General features: G+C 41.2%; 1 protein-coding gene across 1 annotated transcript; it reads right to left on the reverse strand.

Annotated features, from left to right (window-relative positions):
* Positions 1 to 10,346: 10,346 nt before the first annotated feature.
* Positions 10,347 to 25,880, reverse strand: LOC140714232 (acyl-CoA desaturase-like). The gene is made up of 5 exons (XM_073025255.1): positions 25,439 to 25,880; positions 24,902 to 25,032; positions 20,231 to 20,436; positions 17,934 to 18,166; positions 10,347 to 12,930 (listed from the first exon to the last, which is right to left on the reverse strand). Exons 1-5 carry the CDS (start codon positions 25,689 to 25,691, stop codon positions 12,731 to 12,733), a joined length of 1,023 nt encoding a protein of 340 aa, XP_072881356.1. The 5' UTR covers positions 25,692 to 25,880; the 3' UTR covers positions 10,347 to 12,730.
* Between the last annotated feature and the right edge of the window lie 1,312 nt (positions 25,881 to 27,192).

Genomic DNA, 27,192 nt, shown 5'->3' on the forward strand with positions numbered 1-27,192 from the left:
GTTTTTCAATTTCAATAGGGTAGTTAAGAAAGCTTATGGGGTGTTAGCTTTCATAAGTCGAGGGATAGAGTTTAAGAGTTGCGATATAATGATGCAGCTCTATAAAACTCTGGTTAGGCCACACTTGGAGTACTGTGTCCAGTTTTGGTCGCCTCACTATAGGAAGAATGTGGAAGCATTGGAAAGCGTACAGAGGAGATTTACCAGGATGCTGCCTGATTTAGAGAGTATGGATTATGATCAGAGATTAAGGGAGCTAGGGTTTTACTCTTTGGAGAGAAGGAGGATGAGAGGAGACATGATAGAGGTGTACAAGATGTTAAGAGGAATAGATAGAGTGGATAGCCAGCACCTCTTCCCCAGGGCACCACTGCTCAGTACAAGAGGACATGGCTTTAAGGTAAGGGGAGGGAAGTTCAAGGGGAATATTTGAGAAAGGTTTTTTACTCAGAGAGTGGTTGGTGCGTGGAATGCACTGCCTGAGCCAGTGGTGGAGGTAGATACACTAGTGAAGTTTAAGAGACTACTAGACAGGAATATGGAAGAATTTAAGGTGGGGGGGGGGGGGGGTTATATGGGAGGCAGGGTTTGAGGGTCGGCACAACATTATGGGCCGGAGTGCCTGTAATGTGCTGTACTATTCTATGTTCTATGTTCTGTGTTCAATTTCACACACATTGTGTAAGAGCTGAGAGTTTTCTGACACGTCGAGAGTGGATTGCTGGCAATCCAATGCAGACCTCTCACAATTTATTTCAGGAAAATCTACACCATCTAAGCATAAGTACATTCTGAATATCTCTGAATAATTGAATAGTCTTACTTCCCTGCTTTAATTGGTGTGTGGTAATCAGTTTGGAGCATATAAGACTGACTATTAGGATTCCAGACTTAATTTGCAAAGTTATTCAAAGATCCCCAAATGTACGGTAGTAATTAACTTGAGCTGGGAGCTGCTGTGTGATTCAGGCATTTTAAACACAAGGAATTTAGTCATGAGGTGATGAAATCTGTTGATGTTATGCTATTGTGCTACGTTGCAGAACTTCATGTGAATGGTGTACTGACTCAAACAAGTGGAAATTCCACATAACAAAAACACTAGAAAATTGAAAGCAACGCTTACGCACAACACGCTGGAGGAACTCAGCAGGACAGGCAGCATTTTTTTTGAAAAGAGTAAACAGTTGACGTTTTGGGCTGAGATCCTTTATCGGGACTCAAAAGGCAGGGGATGGTGCCTTTTAATAAGAAGGTGGAGGGATGGGGAGGAAGAAGTAGCAGGTGATAGGTGAAGCCGGGAGAAGCGGGAGGGGTGAAGTAAAGAGCTGGGAAGTTGATTGGTGAAAGAGACAAAGGGCTGGAGAAGGGGGAATTTGATAGGAGAGGGCAGAATGTCATGGAAGAAATGGAAGGGGGAGGAGGGGGGTGATTGGCGGGTAAGACAAGAAGGTGTGAGAGGGAAGCAAAAATGGGGAGTGGTGAAGTAGAGGGAACTCCAGATAAATCAGCTTTCAAAACCTCAACAATAATGGTTTTCATACCTGTTACAATGTACAAGTAAGCTGTGCAATCATTTGCCTTCAATTTTTCATTAAATTACAAGTAACTTAAGTTACAATATGCTCAAACTGTACATATTTCTGGTCTTTGCATATAATGTTAAAGAAGCACTGTAAAAATTCAGAACAGAATTAGGAGGTGACAATTATCTCAACAAGGCTTGAACTCTTCTTCAGGGAAAGAGAATGCCAAAGAATGACTTAATCAAAATCAAAATAAGAATCAGGTTTATTATCACTGGCATGTGTTGTGAAATTTGTTAACTTAGCAACAGCAGTACAATGGATGAAATTATAGAAAGAGAAAAAAAGTAAATCAATTACAGTAAGTATATATATGTGTGTATTGAATAGATTAAAATAGTGCAAAAACAGAAATAAAATATATTTTAAATAAGTAAGGTAGTGTTCATGGGTTAATGTACATTTAGGATTTGGATGGCAGTGGGGAAAAGCTGTTCCTGAATTACTGAGTGTGTGCCTTCAGGCATCTGTATCTCCTTCATGACAGTAACAATGGGAAGAAGGAGTATTTTATGAGAATGATTATTAATGTTTCTGTTTATGAGAGGCACCAATATTATACAGTGTAGGTGTTGCTTGAAAAAAAAACTTGAATGTAATAAATTTGACTTTCTTCCCCTAGTGCTGTTAACAGGAAATTAGTTTAATTCTGAGTTTAACAATTACAGCCAACATGTTCAGAAAAATAGCCTTCTTGTTTGGAGTTGGATGACATGGGATTTGTTTTCACTTGCAGTTAAAGATTTGAGGGACAATAAGACCATAAGATTTTGGCACACCGATTCTGCTTTGCCATTTGATCAACCCCATTTTTTCTGCCTTCTCCTCATAACCTTTGACATCCTTACTAACAGAACCTATCAAATATACCAATAACTTGAGCTCCACGTGTGCCTATGAATTCCACTGACTCACCACTGTCTGGCTGAAGAAATTACTCCTCATCTCTGTTATAAAGGGGTGATTTTGTATTCTGATGCCGTGTCCTCTCTTCCTAGACTCCCACACTGTAGGAAACATACACTCTGTGTCCAGTCTATCTAGGCCTTTCAATATTCGATAGGTTTCAATGAGAACCCTACTCACTGCGAAGTGTGAGATAACGAAGGTAGATGCATAGAATTGATTTTGTCCATTGGGTGCTCCCAGTAAAAGTAAGCACAAACTTAAAGTTAGGGCTGGCCAGTCAATAAGTGACATCAGGAAGCGCTATGTGAGGTTCCACATGATATGGATAGATTTTACTGTGCAAGATATATGGAACAAAGGGAAGAAAATTGATTTGGACTACCATTTAGCTACATCCTGATTGAATGAAGGAAGAAGTTTAATGGGCTAAATGTAAAAAGGTTTTTCCTTTTCCTCTGGTGATACTTCTGGTGAAAAATTATACATTTTCCTTTATTTGCGAGCTGTAATTAACTCTGGTAAGTGGGGACTCTTAGCATTCAGCTCTGATGGGAATCGTCAAATATTCCCATTTAGGACCACTACAGCTGAAATGCACAGTCACAGCCATGGGTACTTGAGTAAGCAACATCATTGGCTTTAAAAAATCGATTAATCCTGAAAATTGATCGACCCTAGGTGGCAGATTTAGTTCGGTTCTCCTTTAACAAAACAGAAGCTGGGAAGACGCATGGGCTACAGGTATGATTGAAACACAGCGGCCTTAGACCTCTACCCCTAACTGTCCTGCCAGAAAGTGTACAGTCTCAGGAAAATAAAACTGAAGACCTCAGAGAGAGATTGCAGTACCAGAGGAACATCAGGGATTGCTGTGTATTTTTTTCCACAGAAACATGGCTATCCCCTGCTTTTTCGGATACAGCTTTGCAGCCTGATGGCTTCATCATTCACTGTAAACCAGGTCAGTTCGATCTTTTAAAGGTAGATAGGGGGAGCACAGCATGATTAACTCATCATGTATGTAGACGTGATGGTTCTGTCTCAGTCCTGCTCACCCAACCTGGAACACCTAGCGGTCAAATGTCATCTATTTTATCTGTAATGGTGTACATTCCACCTCAGGACAACATCAGGCAGGTACTGGAGGAGATGAGCTCTGTAATCAGCTATTATAAAACAGTGCATCTGGTGCCTTCACTATCATTGCGGGGGATTTCAATGAGGTCAATTTGAAGAAGTCTCTGACAATACCCAATATATGTCCTGTGGAGCCAGAGGAACCAACACATTGGGCCACTATCATACCACCATCAAGAAGGCTTACCATGGCATCCCATGCGTGCACTTTGGAAGGTCCTCTATTACTATTCCTAGTGTATAGGCAGAGACTGAAGACCATAGCATCAGTAGTGAAGACCAAAATGATATGGTCAGGGGAGGTGGAGGAGCACTTACATGACTGCTTTGAGTCGGCGGGCAGTACAATATTCAGGAATTCATCTTCGAATCTGAATGAATATGTTTCAGTTGCCACTGATTTAATCAAAAACCATGCTTTTGAGAACATACTGGACATACCGAAACCAAAAGCCCTGGATGAACCAGGAGATGCATAGCCTGCTGAGGTCTAGGTCTGTGACCTTACAGAAATATACAGTGAGTCCGAGTATGACCTATGGGGGGCTATTTTAAGAGTGAAAAATCAATTCTGATTTAAGTTAGAGACAGAATCAGGTGCACGTCTGCTCTGGCAGGGTCTGCAGACAAATATGTCCTTCAAGGCAAAACCTAACATCATGAATGGCTGTGATGCTTCACTCCCAGATAGCTCAATATCTTGTATACATGCTTTGAAAAGGAGGATAAAATATCACCTGTGTAAATCACACCCTTTTCTTTTCAAATTATTTTATTATTATTATTGTTATCCAAAATAACAAGAGTACATTGAAATCACACCCCTGATGGTAAACCTGGTAGGATTCTGAAAACCGGTGCCAACCAACTGGCAGGAATGTTCAAAGACATTTTCAATCTCTCACAGCTGCAGTCAGAGGTTCTCACCTGCTTCTAAAGGGTGACATTCATTCCAGTGCCTAAGAGCAGAATGAGCTGCCTCAATGACTGTCACCTAGTTGCACTCACATCTACTCTAATGAAGTGCTTTCAAAGGCTGGTCATGCCCTAGAATCAATTCTTGCCTAAGCAAGGACCTGGACCTACTGCAATCTGCCTATCGCCATGATAAAGTCTGCAGCAGATGCAATCTTACTGGCTCTCCACTCGGCTTTGGATTACCTGGACAACAACAACAACCTATTGTTGCCGTTTTCACACCATCATACTCTCAGTTCTAATCAATAAGCTCCAAAAGCTGGGCCTCTGTACCTCCTTCAACTGGATCCTCGATTTACTTATCAGGAGACTATAGTCTGTGCGGATCAACAACTCATTGCTGACACACTGGCACGTCTCAAGGATGTGTACTCAGCCCATTGCTCTACTCTTTCTACACCAGGTGTTTCGAACTTTTTTATGCCATGGACCAATACTATTAAGCAAGGGGTCCGTGGACCCCAAGTTGGGAAACACTGCTCTACACCCACGACTGTGTGACTAGGCACAGCTCAAATGCCATGTATAAATTTTCCAATGACAAAACTATTGTGGCAAAATTTCAAATGATGACAAGGAGCCGTACAGGAGTAAGATAAATCAGCTTGTTGAGTGGTGTCGCATTAACATCCTTTCAATGTCCATATTACCAAAGAAATTATTGTGGACTTCAGGAGGGGGAAGTCGTGGAAACACAAACCATTCCTCACCGAGGGATTTGTGTGGAAAGGGTGAGCAGTTTCAAGTTTCTGGGTGTCAAGGTCTCTGAAGATCTATCCTGGGTTCAAAATATTAATGCAATTACAAATAAGTTACAACAGTGACTATATTTCATTAGGAGTTTGAGGAGACTTGGTACGTCATCAAAGATGCGTAGATTTCTACAGATGTACAATGGAGAGCATCCTAACTGGTTGCATCACTCTCTGGTATGGAGGGGCCACTGCACAGGATCTTAAATGCTGCTGTAAGTTGCAAACTCAATCAGCTCCATCATGAGCTCTAGCCTCCCCAGCATCAAGGACATCTTCAAAAGGCAATACCTCAAAAAGGCAGCATCCATTATTAAGAACCCCCAGACCCAGGACACACCCTCTTCTCACTGCTGCCATCGAGGAGGTGGTATAGGAGCCTGAAGAAGCATACTGAACATTTAGGAACAGCTTCTTCCCCACTGCTATCAGACAAACCCATGTACACTACCTCACTATTTCTTTTTGCACTTATTTAATTTAATTTTGTATTTTATATATATTGTAATTTAGTTTTTTAAAAATACATTGCATTGTACTGCTGCTGCAAAACCACATGTTTTATGACATACGCCAATGATATTAAACCTGATTCTGAAATTAAATTAAGATGGCCTAAATCTAGTTTGTACTGGGCAATCTTAACAGATTCTCGTAATCATTCAAGTTTATCAGTGCAATTAATGATAGAGGTTTCAGTCCATGTACCATGTTGTGCTGAAGCACTCACATCAGCGAACACTTCTGTTAGCCCAATTTCAGCAAAAGCATTAATTCAGTATTAGATGTGTTCAGCAGTGTCGGCCTCGATTTAATAAATTGCTTATTTGCAGTGACTTCTCTGGTCCATTTTTAATTCATGGTGACTGATTTAACATTTGATTGGCCCTGTATATTCTTGTATGTGATGTACCCAGAATCGGCAACTAATTGAGCAAAAAGAGTAAATGTCTAAGTGAGTCACCAGTATGTAGGTGTGTTGCTGACAGCTTATAGGCAAATATTTATTCATCTACAAATTTCATTAAGTCTTTTTGAGAGAGGGAACGAGGGGAAAGAATTAAGTTGATTGATTCCTAGCCTTGGCTCAAATGACTTTAGTTATTTCTCAGTGTTTCAATCTTAATAGTCACCAGTAAGTAGTGAGATAAATATGTTAGAGCAGAATAAAAGTGACAAAGACATAGAAGACTGCTAATGTTGTAGTCTGGAGCAAAATAGAACAAATTGCTGGAGGAACTGAGAGGGTCAGGTAGCATCTGTGGAGGGAAATGGACAGTTGACGTTTGGGTTGAGACCCTTCATTGACAAAACTTTCTGGGTGATTTGAATTAACTCCACCTTGTCAATTTAATATTTGGATCTCAAACATGCAATCCTTTAAGTAAAATGCACCCCAATGTTTGGTTTCTCCGAAGTCCCAGAATACAGCAGCAAAATGGTAATGTTACCCGAGTAGAAATGAATGATTTTACTTTAATTCAAATTCTATTGTGGCAGCTGGGAAGTGGAAAATTCAGTTAATTAATTAATAAGTAATAAAAATATCACTAATGGTAACCATGAAACCGCTGGATTGATAAAATAAAATGATTCTGGTTGACCAACTTCCTTTAGAAAAGGAAACTTGTTTTTCTTATCTGATGCAGAAATAACTCCTGACCAAAGCAAGCTATGAAATGGCCCAGCAAAACACTTATGTGAAATAGTCAGAATTCTATTAGGCAGACCTGGGTACCAGGTTAAACAAGGACACATCCAAGCCAGCTCTCCAAGGTCCTTCATACAGAAAATTAGAGATCCGTGTCCAAACTGAGAGAACTGTTGCACAGTCTAATTAAGCAAGGTGAACTTACAGTTATTTAGCAATAGCTTGCATCAGTACGGCGCTTTCACAAGACTAAGCATTATACGCTTTGCACATTCTAGGATGTGGTTGCCCAGCTGTTTAAGCATTTTCAGTGGTTCCATTTAATTTCAGAGAATGTATACAGTATACAACCTGAAATTCTTACTCTTTGCAGACATCCAAGAAAACAGATGAGAACCCCTAAGAATGAATGACAGGAAACACCAGAACCCCAAAGCCGCCTCTCACACACAAGCAGCAGCAGAACCTAAGTCCTTCCCCCAACTTATTTCAGCAAGAAGCATCAGCACCCACCACCCACCAAGCAAGCAATAGCAAAGCCCCCAAAGAGAGGCCATGATCTGCAGTCCAACACAAACTATTCTTCACCCGGCAATTTGATATGTTGCAGGCTCTCTCCCTAACAAGGGACAGAGAGGTGTCATCCTTTCCAGAGTGAGAGGAGACCAACAAAACAAGCAGTCGCTGTTTCAGTTTTATAGTCTGCTGTGCCACTTTAATTCTGAGTTTCTCTGACTTGCAAATCGGCAGCAAACTCTTCCCCACCATCGAAAGAGAGGGAGAGTGATCGCCCAAGTAGAGGCCTTCGACAGCTGCATGCGCTGTTGCGACTTTGTCCTCCTGTGATGCCTCTGTCGGTGACACCAGCTTGGAGTCGGTTCACAAGGCTGCAGGGCCTTACCCCGAAGGTGCATGTCTTTCAGGCAGCTTCCTGGGGATATCAAAAACGGCTGGTTGGTGAGCTCTGGGAGTGGGGATGACAGTCGTAAAGAACCACATTGCAGGCAGCGAGGGAACTGAGGGCTGGTATCCAAAGAAAGTATTGACTCCTGAGTACCAGAGACGATGGGAGTAGAACCGGAGTCAACTCAGCTGTACAGAATAGGGATAAGGAGTACAGGAGCTCTGCAGTGATTGGGGATTCAGTAGTTAGCAGGGCAGATAGCTGCTTCTATGGACACAAGTATGTGTTACAGGTGCTAAGCTCAGGGATATTCCAAGGGGTTGGACAGGTACATGGATAAAAATGATTTAGAAGGATCTGGGCCAAATGTAGGCAAATGTTTGGAAGAGCTTGAAATCATCGTACGCACCATGGTTGGACTAAAGGGCTTGCTTTCTTGCTGTCCAAGATCATATTGGTAAGAACTTGCTGGTACATTTAAGTAATCTAGGCAATAGGCAAATGCATAGGACCTAAAAGGTAGTAACTTCTAATCTAATGGACTCAAAAAAACCAATAACTTACATAATAATGGCCAAATAAATTGAGCTCTAAATCACTGAGTCATGGGGATGTTCAACAGGGCTGGGATCTACTTCCCGGCAAAGGTGGTTTGCTAGTGCTGGTGAGGACTTTTAAATAGGCTTGGATCTGTTTGCTCTTAATGATAATTAGGCAGCTAAGGTGATGAACGGAGACCACAGACCAACAGGAACTATACAGACTCTGGTCATTATGGCAATATGAGCAGGAACAAAGGTTACAGGGTTTTCAGATGAGAATGTGAAGTATCGCAAGAGGGGTGAGGAAATATTGGTGAAGGAAGCAATTAGAGCTGAGAAGACACCAAGAAACAGAAATTACAAAGGAGGTCATATCCGATAGCTCAAACAAGCAACAATTATATTGATAGGAGCGTGGTCTAGACCATCCAGTCACAACAAAATTAATGAGCAAGTAATTATTTAAGCAGATTTTTGAGATAAAGACAACATGGTAGGTAGGACTAGTTGAATTTTTCAATTATTCTAAGAGTAATTGGGAAGAGAGCACCAGAAGTATGGGGAATAGAAAGCTTTAGAAATGACTTAAGAATACATCAACATGCACCCTAAAAGCATGTGATAGCCCAGTCACCTGCTTTGGGGGGGGGGGGGTGGTGAGGTGAAGGAGCACTTGACTTAAGGACTAGGAAACGTATCCACAAGAACAGGAGTAGGCCACTTGGCCATGGTTCAATACGACCATGGCTGACCCGTTCCAAGTTTTGTTCTTCCTCTGTACCAGTTCCCCATAGCCTCCAATTTCCAGGTCTTTCAAAACTGCATCCACTTTTAAGTTAAAAAGAATACACTAATCTAGTCTCCGCAACTCACTAGCAGAGAATTCACCAGGTAGAGAATTCTAGATTTACTTGTGTGGAAAAGTTGATGGTGGGAGAGGTTATGGATGGTGATCATAATTCATTTTGGATTATGGAAAGGATAAAGATATAGTAGACCAGAGTAACTGGGCCAAAGCTCATTTTACTGACTTGAGCTGTGTTTCACTACAACATAGAAGAGCAGCAGCAGGTGAGAGGGAGACATCCAAGGCGCAAATAGTGTACGTTCAGAACAAATAGGTGCGCATTAAAATGGTAGGGAAGCTCCCAGTTTCTGTCCTCCTTCGTTATCAAGGGCATCATTCCTTTCTAAAGCAATTTGAGACAAAGTTGTACTGTGTATTTTGTGAGGACAAAGACTCACCAGCTATGCAAGGTTACCAACATGAGGTGCAGCATAATTACTCATAGTTCATTAAACAGAGCTGAGTATTTGTTATTTCTAAAACTGCAATAGATCATGTGCACATACTGCAGAAATTCCTAGCAGACTTGCTGCATTCTATCAGGTTGGTAAGAATATTCATCTAAATATAAAAAACCCCAAAAGATTCATAGTATAAATGAAAACCTGCAGGAGTGTGGAACATAGCAACTTACCTGCAAGAAACAATGAAAGTTTGTTATGCTAAAGCTTTAAAGGGTTATTTTCAAACATCATTCTGAATGCTACTGTAGGATTTAGTGAATAAAACGAGTCTTATGTGCTTAACAAAAGCTGCAGCTTTCTGCCATTACAAACCAAAAGCACTTGCCTTACACCGACATCATTGTCATATACAGTCTCTTAAAGTGAACACAACTCAATGACGTGAATGCTTGTGAATTATGTAGAAGTTTCTATTACGAACAATGTGTCATCTGTCACCCATTACATTACCCTACACTGAAGTGTGAGAATAATTTAATCTCAGCGCTTCCACACAAGGCACTGGCAGAGCACAGTTCTACTAACAAACTCTACCAATTAGTGAAAATGACAAAAAAAAAAAAAATGCAAGAGAAAGGAAGTTAAATTGTTTATTTTAAATATTGCCTCTGTTAAAACAGGAACAAGTGGCACTGATACAAGTGCATAAAGATCAACACAATAACATGACTCACAGCAGGTTCCAGACTACAGTGTTGGTGAACAAGAGATTGCCACACTTTTGGGGTATTGACTTTACAGAGTGTTCTGCTCAGATTTGCTGATTGGCATGATTAGTAGTTGTTCTTCAAGCTCTTGTTAAAGTGGATACATCAAGCAAAGGCAAGTTGGGATTGTGTCCCATGGTTTCATAGATTTGGGCATCTGCAGACCCATTGCCAGTATTATTGTGGGATGTAAGCATTTCATTTAAATACAGTGGAGCAGTACATCTCTGCAACTTGGTGTTAAACCTTCTCCCTTCATTCCTCCCAAGATGAATCATTAAGGTTGTAGGTGAAAGGAATATTTTGATTGTTAAGTGATAGGTTTGGCTTCCATCAAATTAAGGGAATATCCTGTGTAAAACCTAGGCGAGGTCAGCCTGCAATAACTAGCAATAAGTGGAAAAGTAAATGAATTACCTGTGAAATTTTTGTTACAAGCATCTATTTGATACTTTACCAGAATTTACTTTAACCCTTCAATCCAACTATTTGGAAACAACTCATGCTCAGACCACATCCAGGGGAAAATAATCATTCCTTAACTCTGCACTGGAGGGTTATTTGAAAGGAGCAATTCCAGAGGCAAGAGCTGGAGGAGGGATAAAAATCTCCTGTGTCATTACTGCTGCTCAGAGAGCAAACTGACATCAGCCTTTACCCATTTATGAGGCACCCGAGACGGTTGCTCGGCCATTTCTGGATCAAAGCCCAACCTACTCTGCATTCACTGCAGCTCGCATTGTACTGTGGGAGGATGCAAGAACTGCTGCGTCAGAGGTTCTGGAACAATGCTGTGCAGCAAGCTGGTTTTTAGGAAACTTGAATCAACCCTGGAGACCTGGGACAGTTTCAACAGCGAGTTTTTTTTTCCTGCAGTGTTTTATATTAGTATTTCAGCATGATTATTGAAGCACAACATTCAGTCTCACAAAATACAACAATGGCATCACACCTTACACCAAAAAGGAAATTCAAAGACTTGGGGAAAAAAACTCAGAATAAAGCATCTTTCAAAAGGAAACTTCATATACAATACATTCTTGACCATCTAAGTTCCATCTCCAGAGAGAAAATAGTCCACAGGCAATCCTGTACATCGATACACTGAATTATTTGAAACAAAGATTGTGTTTGGTGCAGGTAGATCCTCACCCTCAGTAAAATTTGGTGTGAACTGTCTATCATATCAATCATTATCCAAGTGTACAGAGCACAATGTGTGCTAATGCTCAATTCTCCCCGTTCCCCTGTAAAGGAAGCTAAACTCTGGCTTTCAGTTTATTAGAACTGTTATTTATGTTCATGAGAAAATGATGTGGAGAGGGGAATGGGGAAAATGCAGTAGTGTTGAATGTTTGATGCACAAAAAAGTTAGTAACTAAACATTTGTCTTTCTTGGGTCAAAAACAATATTACTGGTCAGCATGAAGGGAGATGAAGGTTGTGGATTGAACCGATTGTGTGATCTTAAGGCCAATACTCCACTCAAATGCTGACAAAATACATTAAAAAATTAAACTAATGATCTAGGGTACAGAGTTTGTAACTACAAACTTAAAGAAAATCAAAAATTATAAAAGGCAATGGGTAAAAGTGATATACTGCATGGTTACTGAATGTGACATACTTGAAATGTTGAACAGACAGCAATGAACGGCATGTCATCAACTTTTGAAATGACTGGAGTAGCCAGAATTTGAGGCACCTCAATCTCAATCCAAATCATTTTCTGTATCATTAACGCTGGCATTCGGTGCCAAATATTTGCAAAAGTACTTCCCTCTGATCCAGGTTTTTGTTTTAAATTTGTATCCCTAGCACCTGTCTGAGGAGGGAGTTAAGATGGAATCCTTTAAATGCAAAATCTGTTACCTGTGTAAGGAATCTTTGAAGCAGGGGTATGTGTAGAAGGGGGTTGGAAGCTTACAATGCTAACACATTGGTACTAAACAGTTCTGGTTACAACAAGCTGTATACCTGATGCCCCAAAGATTACCTTTCAGCAAGGTGCCAATTCCAAAATTCAGCATGAACCATGTCTACTATCAACAATGAAGCACAATTGTTATATTTAAAGCTGCCTTCTATTCTTAAGTCTTTCATCAGTTTACTGGTATGTGGATAGAAGAAACTTCTTAAAAAGGATTCCACCTTAAAATTAATAACTGCTGACAAAACTGCCTTCGTGACTGGTGGAGTCTTTGGCATTGGGGGAGCAACAGAGTACGTGACAGTCTGGTCACTCAAGCATGCTCAGCCACTTCTGATGCTGCCATCACCAGTTCTCCGCTTGCGGGCCGTAATCACCTCCCGTGGGGCCTTCTTACAATTACTGGCCAGCCCGAGCCAACACACAGCGTCGATGAAGCAGGTGGTGATGTTCCCTCTCCAGCCATACTCACTGGTCGAGTAGTCATACGGAAACGTGTGGTGGTAGTTGTGGAAACCTTCTCCTGTAAAGCAGGATAAGAAACTTGTCAAAACCAATTTACTAGCAGTATCCAGAAATACAATTAATTGTCAATTAGTTTATTATTATAACAAGTACCAAAATAGGGTATGGAAAAAAAACTTCAGTTCTACGTGCCACTGAGACATCACTCCTTTTACATCAAGATAGCACAAAATGAAAAATTAATGCAGAATATACTGCTGCAGTTATGAAAGTGGTGCAATGTTCAATGGCCATGGCATGTTGAGAGACCTTTATTGTACAAGATGCTTGTTCATGAGTTTTGTAACAGTGAGATAGAAGCTGAACTTATGCCTGGTGATACATGCTTCAAGCTTTTATCTTATCCTATGTGGGGGGTGGGGGGTGGGGGGGGGGGGAAGGAGGAGAGCAAAAAAATGACTGAGGTGAAAAAGGTGTTTGATTACACTGGCTGCTTTCCTGAGGCAGCAAGCAGATAGTGCAGACAGATTCAGTGGAGGTCTCTGCGATAGACTGGGTTGTGTTTAAAACTCTGCAATTTGTTGTGGTCTTGAGCAGAGCGGTTGCTTGCCAGGGTGCAGTAAGTTTGGACAAATCAGAATTAGGTTCATTACAACAGGTACATGTCATGAAATTGTTGTTTTATTACAGCTGTATATTCTAATACACACTAAAAACTATAAATTACAATATACAAATTAAATAAGTAGTGCAAAGAGAGGGAAAATAATTTTCATGGGTTCATTGTCCATTCAGAAATCTGATGAAGGAGAGAAATAAGCTGTTCCTGTAATGTTGAGCACCTCTCTTCAGGCTTCTGTACCTTCTCCGAGAAGAGGTCAGGTCCTGGGTGATGGGGGTTCTTAATGATAGATAAAGCCTTTTGAAGTTGTCCTTGATGTCAGGGAGGCTAGTGCCCATGATGGAGACTGCCCAGTTTACAACTTTCTGCAGCCTTTTCCTGATCCTGTGCAGTAGCTCCTCCATACTAGACAGTGATGCATCCAGTTAGAATGCTGTCCACTGTACATCTGCAGAAATTTTCAAGTGCCTTTGGCGATATGCCAAGTCTCCTCAAAATTCCTAATAACACAGTCACTGTTGTGTCTTCTTTGTAACTGCATCAATACATTGGGCCCAGGATAGACCTTCAGAGATGTTGATACTAAAACTGCTCACCCTTTCCACTGCTGATTGATCCCTTGATGAAGACGAGTGCATGTTCCCTCAACTTTCCCTTCCTGAAGTCCACTATCAATTCCTTGGTCTTACCGACATTGAATGCAAGGTTGCTGTTACAACACCACTCAACCAGCTGATCAATCTTGTTCCTGTACATCTCGTCAGCACCATCTGAAATTCTGCCGATAGTTGCATCATCAGCAAATTTAGAGATGTTTGGGCTGTGCTTAATCACAAAGTCATGGGTGTAGACAGTAGAGCAGTGGATTAAGCACGCATCCTTGCGGTGTACCAGTGTTGACTGTCAGTGTGGAGATATTTTCTCAGCAAGTCATTCAATGATCCAGTTGCAGAGCTTTCTACGGCATATGAAAATTGGGTCACTGGAGACTTGCCAAATTACCTTTGCTTTTGAGGAAGTAGAGGTACTAATGTGCTTTCTTGGCCAGTGTCTGTGGTACAACCAGAACATGGCATCTGAACAGCATACCAAGCTGCTTTGTTCTGGAATGCAAATCTGTACAACTGCAATTTGCGGATAGACTCAATGACTGAAACAGTAGGTGGAGTCTGGAAGATCCATCATTTTGGTTGCTCCAGATGGAATAACTTTAACACCCACTTTTGCATAAAGCAGAATTTGTCCAAAAGCCTGTACTCTGGCCTTGCTTGTTCATTTGCTAAATATCTCTGTGGTACCACTTCAAAACTAAAATTCCATTTAAAACACTACTCCATTGGGACTTTGAGGTTCTGATTACTCCTTCAGTTCAGTCTTGCAAATCAAACTATGCAGCATCTCATCTTGACTCCAAAATTAGCTCCTTGCCCCACCATCAACCAAACTCCTCTTCCCCTCTCCTTCAAGATATTCCAGAAAACCTATTTTGACTAGAGTCACCATTAGGTAGTTCTGTGCCAAGAAAGACATATCAATGGTCTTGATGGGTTTACATTAATAGAAGTACATTAAACACACACAGGAGATTCACAAGGACATTGCAGAGATTGGGGGATTTAGTCAGGATGGCTAGACTACCCTGGAGTGAAGATAATCAAGGTATATAAAATGATGAGAAGCATTAGTAGGCAAAACCCTTTTTCATGGTAGGATTATCAAAAAGGATAGGTTCAAGGTGAGGAGTTTTAAAGTGGGATATGGGGGCAAATTCTTTCATATACACACACAGCATAAATTATATCTAGAACATGCTGCCTTAGGTGGTAGAATAAAATACAATTACTACATTTAGGAGGCTCACAGGGAAGTCAAGAAAGGATACAGTCCTAATGCAGACAAATCTGTTAAATGTGCCAAGAGGCCAGCATGGATGCAGCAGACCGAAGAGCCAGTTTCTGTGTTTATGTCGATGACACTAATACAACAGTTAAGTAGTTTTGAAACAAACTGATGAATGTTGCTTTTAACAAAAGCAAAATGGTGGATGCTGGAAACACTCAGCACATCAGAACTGGGATCCAACCTCCCCAGATCCAACCAGGCAAACTGGCATGAATATATTTCTCTGCACAGCTGCTCCCTAGTTCAACCATTTTCAGCAGCTTGAATTTCATTACCTTGTACAAGTCTGCCCTCATCCCCATGCAATATAAGCACTGAGCAATGATACTGTGGCTAACTTGTTTCCTTCATTTTTCAATAGCACAAAATCTCTGACCATGATCCAACTCTGACTTTAACAGACATTGCCAACTGCCTACTGATATCCTAGAATGATTATTTCTCTCAGCACTGCCTATAACCCATCAGCCGAGATGACGTGAATTGTTCAGGGAAAAATGTTTACTATTTGAAACACACACAGCCTGATAACCTACTCCCAGAAGCTTAAAGGCACACTATGAAATCTTGTTGATTTTGTCAGCAATAACTCAAAGCCTTAGTCTACATGGCTACCCTGACCTTTGAGATGCTTTCAATTCAGAATCAGACCTTCAAACAGGCAAATGGCTGATGGTTAATAATCTAGCTCAAATATTTTGACTGGTCCACGAGATGTGAATAATGTTTTCCTACTCAAGGCCCATTGACCATCATTTCCTTTCAAAAGCACAGCACTTATTTTCTTATGATAAGCAAATCCAGCATTACAACCCTTATTGAATTTTTACAATGATAGGCTGTGGCTTTACAAGTCCTCATACTCTAGAATTCTCTTCTATACTCGTCTCTTTGCTTTAAGAGTCTTCAAAGCCCATTTCTGTCAAGCTACAGGCATTCCAAGGCTTGAAGCTTTAGTATCTCTATTAAGCTATTAATGGGTGGGCGGCAGAATTAAATCTGATCCAATTTCTTTCATTAAGGGCCTTGAAGTCATATTACACCACGAGGGAAAAATTAGTTTTGGCTGTTTTAAATTGTGGTTTATTTTGAGTGTTGGTTGGAAGGGCTGGACTGATCAGAGCTTTCCAATTACAAAACTCTAATCAAAACTTCTTAAGAATGTCAAGTTAACCCAAAACAAGATTTGTATTGTCAGACCATAGGTACAGTTCTTATAGGAGAAACACTGGCCACTTAAACTGATCTACAGACCAGAGTCAAAATTTCAGATGCTAATTTTTCAGAAATTTGCTGGATTGTTTTGGAGGCTGAGGGAATATTTATTCAGTTCTTCCCTCAGAGATTTAAGTGGGCTGAAAATACAATAGGGAATAAAAACAGTGGAAAGAACATGAACAACAAGTTAGTTTCTCAGTGCTCGGTTGTATCTTTATATTGAAACAGCCTTCAGGCAGGATACACTGTAACAGTCTACTCTTTCCCTCAGCCAGAGCTACTGGCATGTTCACATTTCTCCCATTAACCCAATGACAAGTTCTTAATCTCTTTACATTGTGAGCAAAAAAAGACAATACGTTCTACCCTCAAGTTTAAGAAATCACTTTTTAACCGCGCAATGACCAAATTGACTACAGAAGTCATCTAGCAGGAGATAATACACAAGGGCCAGCATGGTTAGCACAATGCTTTACAGTACTAGAGTCCTGGGTTCAATTCCCAGCACTGCCAATAAGGGTTTTGTACGTTCTTCCCATGACCACATGGGTTTCCTCCCACAGTCCAAAGACGTACTGGTTGGCAGGTTAACTGGACATTGTAAATCATCCCCTGATAAAGCTAGGATTAAATAGGTGGTTGATGCAGTGTGGCTTGAAGGATTGGAAGGGGCTATTTAGCATTGTAACTCAATAAATAAAGGTAGTCTAGGATTATTATGGAACTGACTCACACTGCAAGACAGCTACCCACCAGGCACCTCCTAAAATGGATGTCATCCAAAATGCAACCGTTCATTCATCACTTGTTCTCACCATGGTTCTTCTCTCAGGAAGTTTTGGATTTAAAACCATTTCTCCAAGACCTGATGCATACAGTTTCTGGATCCTCTGCAACTCTACAGCCCTCAAGCCCCTCCACATCCAGTTCTGGCAGTCTGTGCATCCTGGCTTGTCTCCATTTACCATTTGTGGCTTTGGATGCCCATGCTCCACACTCCGATCTCTCTTGTAAGATTCACCTTCAAGAAATCTGACCAAACTTTTGGTCATACCTTCTTAATAGATCCTTTGATAGCAAAGTCAAAAGTTATGTCTGATTATATTTGTACAACAGTTGACTAGATTAGCTTAAGGATAAAGTCGCCAAATAAGCATTGTCATGGACAGGAAAAACTGAGATCCAAGCAGAAATGGCTACATGAATATCAGCAGCAACTGAAGTTGTAAAGATCTGAAAGAAAATTGGATAAAATTGGAAGTGCAGATAGTGTCCATTGGAGGACCAGATATTTATGCAAAATCAGGCAGGTTTCTTACCTATTGCCCCAAATGCGACAAATCTGTTCTCCCGGGGATTAATCGTTCGGTCATAAGGTCGATTGCCAAACATGTGAGCTGCGCTGTTCACCAGCCAGGTGGCATTCAACACTAACGTGTACCGCAGAATGGCAGCCAGGAAGTAGGAATTCCAAAGTGTTTCATTCCAGAAGTACCAGGGAACAAACGTTGGGAGGGCAAAGCACAGTAGCACCACAGAGCGTTTATAGTACCTGAAAGAGGGTGGCACTTGTTACAAGAAAAATTCCCGGAATTCATGATTAAATACTGACATTGTGATTGGCTGGATGCAAATGGCTATAACTGGTTGTCAAATGGTTATTGTATAGGCAAATGAGCATCTATAGCAAAAAAAAAAACACTCAAATTGAAAACATGCAATTCAGTCTCTCTACATAAAGACATTTCTTGATCCAAACCTGATACTCTTGCAATACTTGCAAGTTGCTCTACGCCTTCATTTAATCTACCCACTGCAGCACAGTAAATCCTCAGCTGAAAACTGGGCGAAGTGATGGCAACCACAATACCAAACTAATAACTCAGTTTTTAGTAGTAAACTATAAGATACCTCATGCACTGTCAAAAGCAGTGGAGCTGCTGGATTGTTTAAAGAGAAAAAACCTCACTAATGTTGTTCCACTAATTCCTGTCCCAGATTGTGGTTAACTCAATATACTGAGGTTCAGTTAACAAATGAAGTCAGAAAGCTTTCGAGTCCCACTCAAGAGATCCAATAACCATACCTGGGTCAACAGTTACATGGAGTGCTGCATTATCAACTACCTGACACTTTGGGGGGGGGGGGGGGGGAAGAGAAAAAAGGTGTTACAATTGGAAACCCTATCAGCAGTCGCATACTAAGATCCCAGGAAGTTATCTCAAGAAACATGGGATTCCCCTCCAGTGATTGGTTGGAAAATAAATGTTAACCAATGGTTTTATCTACCTTGCCTTGTATAAATTAGCTGCCAAACTACCATAAAGCTTAGAGATACCCTGAAATGTTTTCAGGCAAAACTACCTGGCCCTAGTGTAGCTGCCACAATCATTTTTGATCAAATACTAATTGAGGCAATTATTAAGTATTCATCCCATTAAGACAAACTGAAATACGTTTACAGTAAATTGCAGCTGGAAATATTACACTTAAACAGCCTCAGCATTCTTGTAGGCAGAGCCAAGCTGGAAAAACCAGCTTGCCAAGGCAATCTAATTCCGTTTTTCAGTTGGGACTAAGAACATATCTCACTGCATTCCAAAGTAGCTAAATAAATCAGGTGGTGCAGAGATAGCAGAGACAGCCTCTGGTTCCAAGAAGCCCTGGTGCACTCTTGCTCTCATTAGTTGCTGTAAAGATAACAATGGGCAACTTTTTTCTGGCTTTCATTCCAAGAGTTCAGTGTGCACCACATATGCTAAATTCCAAAGTTTGACAGTTATTGGGGCAATAGAAAACTTTCTGCCGAAGACTGGTTGCTGCATTGGGTTTCTAGTCAATTCTTCTCACACAATAATGCAGCTCAAAATCTAACTTAATGCAACTATTAGAGTGAGCTATGTCTGGACAACTTGGCATAGTGAGCATCCAAACTTTTTTTCAAGATGACATTTGCTATTTTCATTGAAACCCATTTTCAACTTGTAAAAAGGAGACAGATCACATTAAAAACTAACAAATCTGCTCTTCAGGGTCAAACACAATACTCCACAAATTCAGAAAGCTCAAAGATGCAGTGAGGACCGTGTAATCCATATCCAATACCCATCACCAGACTTGACTATATTAAATAGCTGTGCATACTGTGTACTTAATTAATGCTGCCTTAAAACTAGGATTTAAGTACTATGTCAGATCTGGTATCAACCTTCAGTATTTCACATTACAAGTTGAAGAGCAGGGGGTCCCCAACCTGGAGCCCACAGAACCCTTGGTTAATGGTATGGGTCCATGCCATTAAAAAAAGTTGGGAACCCTGTTGCAAAGGAAAGTTCCTGCCATTCTGCTTCAGTATGGTCATAGCTCTAAACTTAAAGTCCCAATGTTCCCATATTCTACACTCTACCCTTAGTTATGCATAGATACTTGTGTTCTCCCATTGCACCCAAACCATGCTGAACCACAGGCAAATATGCATCAGGTTTCTATGAAGCTGGAAAGAGTAACAGAATGGATCAGCACTTCATCATTGGATTGGACGAAAATTGCGTCACGGAGTATCTTATGTTTAACATTATCACGTGCAAAACTTGCAGACACTAGAAGTACTACTAACTTTTTCTGAAACATGACAACAGGGTCTGCCTTCAAATCACTAAGGCTCAGCTTCTTCCCCTTCTCAATCACATCTGGATGCTTCCGAACCATCAGCCAACCAACGTGGGAAAAGAAAAAACCACGGGAGGCGTTGTGAGGGTCAGCATCTGTCTCAGAGAACTTATGATGAACCCGATGGTCTCTTGCCCATTCATAAATATGGTTCTACATGAAAAGGAAAATTAAGTTAGTAAATGCAACACAGGCAATTCATATGTCTTTCCTTTACCCCTTCCTCCACGATGCATCTTACCATCCAATGCTGCCAGGACATTCCTACCTGAAGTCTATTAGTTTACAGCATTCCTTCTCACACCAGCTAACCAATACCACGTACACATAGCAGTCCTGATGAAGGGTCTCGGCCTGAAATATCGACTGATTATTCACTTCCATAGATGCTGCTCAGCCTGCTGAGTTCCTCCAGCATTTTGGATGTTTTGCCTCAGATTTCCAGCATCTACAGATTTTCTCATGTTTGTAGCACGCACACTGTTATCGTTTCAGGTCAAAGAGTTTTCACCACAAATGATAAACAACTCCAGAGGACCAACTTGATGAATTTCACAATTAGAAAACTTTTACACTTTGTGTCAGAACAGGACAGTGGCCATGCAGGATGTTCCAGCTTATCCTAGTTTTATTTCCTCCCTTTCTCTCCCCATATGATCCCTGATCTGCATTGTATTTACAGAATTCATTTCAGATTTCCAAAATTAGTATTTTGGGAAAAGTTGTGTCTGATTGACTTATTTTTTTAGCCGATAGTAAGTAGTGAATTCTGTATATTGTGATTTTTTTTGCAAGGCCCTGTGATTGACTAGACAATAAAAGTGAAAGTTCATGGCATTCAGGAAGAGCTACAAGTAGTGAAGATGCAGAATAAATGGCCTGATCATGAGTGGAGGAGTTGAGTGTTCAACAGGCTATTCAATATGCTTATGGGATGGTTAAAGATTCAAAAACTTATTGTCATTCTAACCGTACATCAGCTCTGCAGGGCAGAATGAGACAGTGTTTCCCAGGAGCAGTGCAATCATAACATAACAAATGCAACACTAAATAATAAACATAACAATAAATAGTAAAACACAACAGCCACAGTCAGTTAAAAACAAGTTAAGTGTCCAAAGCAGAGTCAGGTAGAGCAACTATTTAGCAGTCTGACTGCCTGTGGGAGGAAGCTGTTTAGTAGCCTTGTGGTTTTATTTTTGATGCTCCTGTAATGTTTACCTGACGGCAGAAGAACAAACAGTTCATGGAGAGGGTGTGAGGGGTCTTTATAGACAATAAGTGCAGAAGTAGACCATTCGGCCCTTCGAGCCTGCACCGCCATTTTGAGATCATGGCTGATCAATTCCTTATCAATACCCGGTTCCTGCCTTGTCCCCATATCCCTTGATTCCCCTATCTATAAGATACCTATCTAGCTCCTTCTTGAAAGCATCCAGAGAATTGGCCTCCACTACCTTCCGAGGCAGTGCATTCCAGACCCCCACGACTCTCTGGGAGAAGTTTTTCCTTAACTCTGTCCTAAATGACCTACCCCTTATTCTCAAACCATGCCCTCTGGTACTGGACTCTCCCAGCATCTGGAGCATATTTCCTGCCTCTATCTTGTCCAATCCCTTAATAATCTTATATGTTTCAATCAGATCCCCTCTCAATCTCCTTAATTCCAGTCTCTCTAACCTCTCTGCGTAAGACAGTCCAGACATCCCAGGAATTAACCTCGTGAATCTACGCTGCACTTCCTCTACAGCCAGGATGTCCTTCCTTAACCCTGGAGACCAAAACTGTACACAATACTCCAGGTGTGGTCTCACCAGGGCTCTGTACAAATGCAAGAGGATTTCCTTGCTCTTGTACTCAATTCCCTTTGTAATAAAGGCCAACATTCCATTAGCCTTCTTCACTGCCTGCTGCACTTGCTCATTCACCTTCAGTGACTGATGAACAAGGACTCTGAGATCTCTTTGTATTACTCCCTTACCCAACTCTATACCGTTCAGATAATAATCTGCCTTCCTGTTCTTACTCCCAAAGTGGATAACCTCACACTTATTCACATTAAACGCCATCTGCCAAGTATCTGCCCACTCACCCAGCCTATCCAAGTCACCCTGAATTCTCCTAACATCTTCATCACATGTCACACTGCCACCCAGCTTAGCATCATCAGCAAATTTGCTGATGTTATTTTCTATGCCTTCATCCAAATCGTTAACGTAAATGGTAAACAGCTGTGGTCCCAATACAGAGCCGTGGCACCCCACTAGTCACCACCTGCCATTCCGAGAAACACCCATTCACTGCTACCCTTTGCTTTCTATCTGCCAACCAGTCACCGTGTCTTTAATGATGTACCGTGTCTTCTGGAGGCATCGTCTCTGAAAGAGGTCTGGACAGAAGGTAGGGAGACCCCAATACTTCTCCATTTGATTATTCTACCCTCATGCATGTAATTATCTAGAAGACAAGTTTTGGTTGCCCTTGTGAGAACATGTCTACTCCAAATCTCTCAAACAACCTCTTAAATTCCAATTAATTTCAAGCAAGCCTTTCCCCAATTCATTTCAGCCTGACTGGGCTTCACCTGGTAATTTTGCTCCCATTTAATCTTGCTTTCTTTCAAAACCATGTTAAACTAACAGAATGCCCTCATTGATACTCCTTCCCTTTGCCCAGCTTCATTTCCCAAAAACAAATCAAGAAGTGACCACCTTCTTGGTGGACTTTAACATTCTAGCTATAAAATCCTTCTCTTACTGCTGTGCTCACACTGCTTTTCCCTCCACTGACTGTATCCCAGTTTGAGGATAACTAATTTTCCACTATTACTGCCCTTGACTCAGACTGTTGGGAAGTTTGTAGTTTGCTTTCAAATGTGAGTTTTCTTCTGCTCTTCAGTCCAAATATCTTCACCATGGCCCTTCTAATATCAGTGATTGTTTCCTTAGCTAATGTTGCTATACCTCCACTTCATCTAACCAAGACGTAAAGCTTCTGGACTTGTCCCTTACTTTAAAAAAAGCTTTAAAAATCACCACGCATTTTAGTGCAACTAGACTTCATTTCTGTATTTTCTAACTTTTGCTTTTCAATTTTTCCTCAGTAAATCAACGGCCTCCTCATCCCACTCTTCCCATTTAAAACTGATGTTCCCATTCCTGTCCAACTATTTTAAACCCTCTCCAAGGACACTATCAACTGTAGCCATGACAGCATTGATCTGATCTTACTGAGCTACAATCCCATGGACAGTACAGAATGTCCCAAACTCCCAGGAATCTTGAGCCTTCCTTTTAACAGGGAATTTCCAAAAGTGGCATTGGGAGATTTCTAACTTTGTTACTTTTTCTTTGTTCTTTTTTCTAACCTGTAAAATGATATTCCGAACATGAGGAAGTCTGCAGATGCTGGAAATTCAAGCAACACACACACACACACACAAAATGCTGGTGGAACGCAGCGGCCAGGCAGCATCTATAGGAAGAAGTACAGTCAACGTTTCGGGCCGAGACCCTTCGTCAGGACTAATTGAAAGCGGAATGATATTCTGATGTATCAGTGAAGATAAAACTGCTGTTTTATGACTTTTAAAATTCATTCATTGACATGGATGTCACTAGCAAGACAGTCAAGTACTCTCATTACTGTACATCCCCAAGAATTAACATTAATAGGTCTGAAAACTCAAAAGGTCATTCTAGGTAAAGGATTTTCTTCCTCAATGGACATTGGTGAACCAGATGCATTTTTAAAACCACAATTTATATGAGTTTCATGGTTACTATTATAGAATCAACTTAAAATTCTAAATTACAGTAATTTCAATTTCTCAACAACTACTATGCGGTGTTTAAACTCTCATCTCTGGATCAATGGTCCAGAATTTTGGCTCCTAATTTTTTTTTTTTTTTTTTACACAAACATTGATGGCAGCCATTCAGCCCCTCAAGTATACCCCAGCTCTCTGAGCAATCCCACTCTAGCTTCCGTGTAACCTTTTTACTCTCACATTCACATAGACCACAAGCAATTTACTGTGACCAATTAACTTACCAACCAGCACATCATTGTGTGGGGGGAAACCCATACAGTTACAGGGAGAATGTACAAGCTCCACACTATGGACAGTAAATGGCAGCAATGAAACAAGGTTACAAGCAGCCTCGTGCTACTCTCTCCCGACCCACTACCTTCCCTTCGTTAATTTACTTCAGTTGATCAATGACTCTGCTCAGCATCAAGAATTAATAATTCATAGAACACCCCTTTAATGAATAAAGTCTTCTGTCGCTATGATTCTGTTGCTCCAAAGATGGAGGCTATTTCACTGAGTTTAAAATTCTCCAATGGATGGAGCCGGGAAGGAAAACAAGTGAAACATGACCCCGTTGGTTTAAAATGCCATATTGATCTGAAATTTAAAAACCCTGGAAATAAGCAGGTCAAGAGTCATCTGTAGAAAGGCAAGCTTTCTATGTTCAGCTAACTACTAAATGCTTCTAGCATTTACCTTCCCCCCCACCCCCCCCACGCTTGTTTTGGCCGAGACAAATTTTATATTGTTCTAATCATTGAGCGAGAAACTATAATTGGACCCCCCCCCCCCTCTCCCCGTTACCTGGAAAGCCATTGAATTGGCGATGGCCAGAAACACTCTGAGCGGCGTGGTGGCAGTGTAGGATCGGTGACTCCAGAGTCGGTGGGCGCCCGCCGTCACCCCGAGGGCGCTCAGCAAGAAGCAGAAGGCGGCTGCAGAGAAAGAAAAAGACGCAGTTGAAGCAGCCAGTGAAAACCTCGATAAAACAACTGCAACCCTCTTTCCACCACTGACGGTGGAGAGAGAGAGAGAGAGAGAGAGAGAGAGAACAAAGGATAGTGCGAAATACTAATACGCAGTGAACACTCATACTGAAACCGTGCGCCATTGAGAGCTCGGCACCTGGATTACATCGAAGAATAGAAGCCAATCCAACCGTTCAGGCAGCACGTTCATTTTAAACAGCGTTTCAATCGAACCGCAACGGTTAAATCACTATGACGCATGTTGTTTTACTTGAGCGTTACAAATGTTCATTTTCGAACACATGGCTGCAAAAAAAATGAAACTATATCGAATACTATAAGGGTTATTTATAAAATAAAAGGCTATCCTTACACCAGAGCCAGGTCAGAGGCTTGGCAGAAGGCACCAGGGTGACGGCGTAGAGTGCCGAGAGATGGAGGGCCCCCATCAGGATGATATTCCGCCACACCAGCTTCATGGGTGGCTTAGTTTCCTTTTCCACATACGTGGTGTCGAAGGCATCGTCGACCAGCGGACGGTCGTGCAGGAAGTCCAGCGGGGTCGGGAGCTCAGAGTCGGAGTCAGCAGCCGGTGCTTGGTTCTGACTGCGGGCGGTGGTAGTCATGTCGCCGCGGCAAATTGCAGATGAAGGAACTTCAGATCCCCGTCCGTGGCGCTGTGCTGCCTTCCAGATACTGATAGACAAGTGGGTGTTGTTGGGGATGAAGATGATCAATAAAGCAGCCGGCTGATACTTTTCGGAAGACGGAATCGCATCGCATTCATTGGTCCAGCTTGGTTTGGTACCACCACACCCCAGTCCTGATTGGTTCTATATTGGTGGCATGTTATGCTTGCAACACTCTCGTATAGAAGCAATTGCATATCTAATATACGCGCAACGCAATGCAATTTTTGCATTATGCATTAAATGAGGGCGGAGTAGCTTATAAATTTTCAATTAATGCAGAGAATTAATGATCTAAATTTATTTAAAAACTTTAAAAATAGATTTGGAATTTCACGTATTGATGTTGCAGCATTCTTTAATTTTTAGTTGTTGTAAGGCAACGTGCCTTTCTAGTTGGAGGCATTGAAGCATCACCTGAGCGGGCGAGTCAACGTCCTGCAGTAACCCAAGGAAAATGTGGGTCATTGTGCCAGGATTTCCTGCAGGTCCTAGCGTCCACCATTTCTCATCGGTAACTTGAAATGTATGCCATTTTAGTTACTTAAAAAATCTTGTCCTTTTATTTTGCTCCCTACGAGCATATGTGGTAAAATTAAATCACAATTTTTGAACCCAGATTTTAGTTTTAAAAAATTGTTATACTAATGTTGTACATTTATAATTCACTCACGTTATAATCCCGAAAGAAAAAAATGTTTATTGGCGCTTTTATGAAATTACTAGCTTGAAGAGATATCAAGTCTCAGCGGAATTCATTCCATGTCAATTAAATGTACATAGGAGATTCGGCTAGTGGGGGAAATCTAAACTGCATTTTCTGTAACTCAGCATGGTGCCAAAGGTTAAACTGAGCGGAAGGCAATATTTTTATACAGTTGAGTTCATGAAACATGCTAAATAATGCGAAAGGGTTTTCCCCCCAAACAAGCACACATGCGCTGTAATTTTAAGCAAATGGTAGAGTTACCATGTGAGTTTTTAGATTCCCCCAAACCTTTAACTGGCACTACATTAGCTACATGTGGTTACCATTATGTGGTAACGCGAGGGGGCAGGAGCGAAAGATGCGATTCACTTTGATATTTATAATCAAAGGCATATTGTGCTCGCTGATTCCTACATGTTCTCATTTGGCTCACAGCCTGAATTCACTTTATCCGATAGTAACCCCCGCGTTCCTGGTCACGTGATCGCCTGGGCGGGTCCTCCGGCAGTGTTGAGCAAGTAAAAACGAGAGGTGAAATTTGATACAGTCCCACGTCTCGCGATTTTTAAAAAGAATAACGTAGAACAGCAGGATTGGTACCGTCTTTTCAGTTACAGTATACCTCACTCCTTATCGTTCTCTAGAACTAATATATCTCATGAGTAGTGAATACTTGGAAATTTCTATTAACCTAATCTCAGAGGGGGTGGCAGTGAATGTTGCAGTTTG

This window comes from Hemitrygon akajei, chromosome 21, assembly GCF_048418815.1.
Source record: "Hemitrygon akajei chromosome 21, sHemAka1.3, whole genome shotgun sequence".
Lineage (NCBI taxonomy): Eukaryota > Metazoa > Chordata > Chondrichthyes > Myliobatiformes > Dasyatidae > Hemitrygon > Hemitrygon akajei.

Bases quoted from the DNA above. Each gene is read 5' to 3' on its own strand.
- LOC140714232 (XM_073025255.1), bottom strand. From the start codon at position 25,691: ATGACTACCACCGCCCGCAGTCAGAACCAAGCACCGGCTGCTGACTCC. The intron at 20,437-24,901 runs GTAACGGGGAGA...CTTTTCATGTAG, and splicing joins CCAATTCAATGGCTTTCCAG to AACCATATTTATGAATGGGC. The intron at 18,167-20,230 runs GTTAGTAGTACT...ACCCTCTTTCAG, and splicing joins GTTGTCATGTTTCAGAAAAA to GTACTATAAACGCTCTGTGG.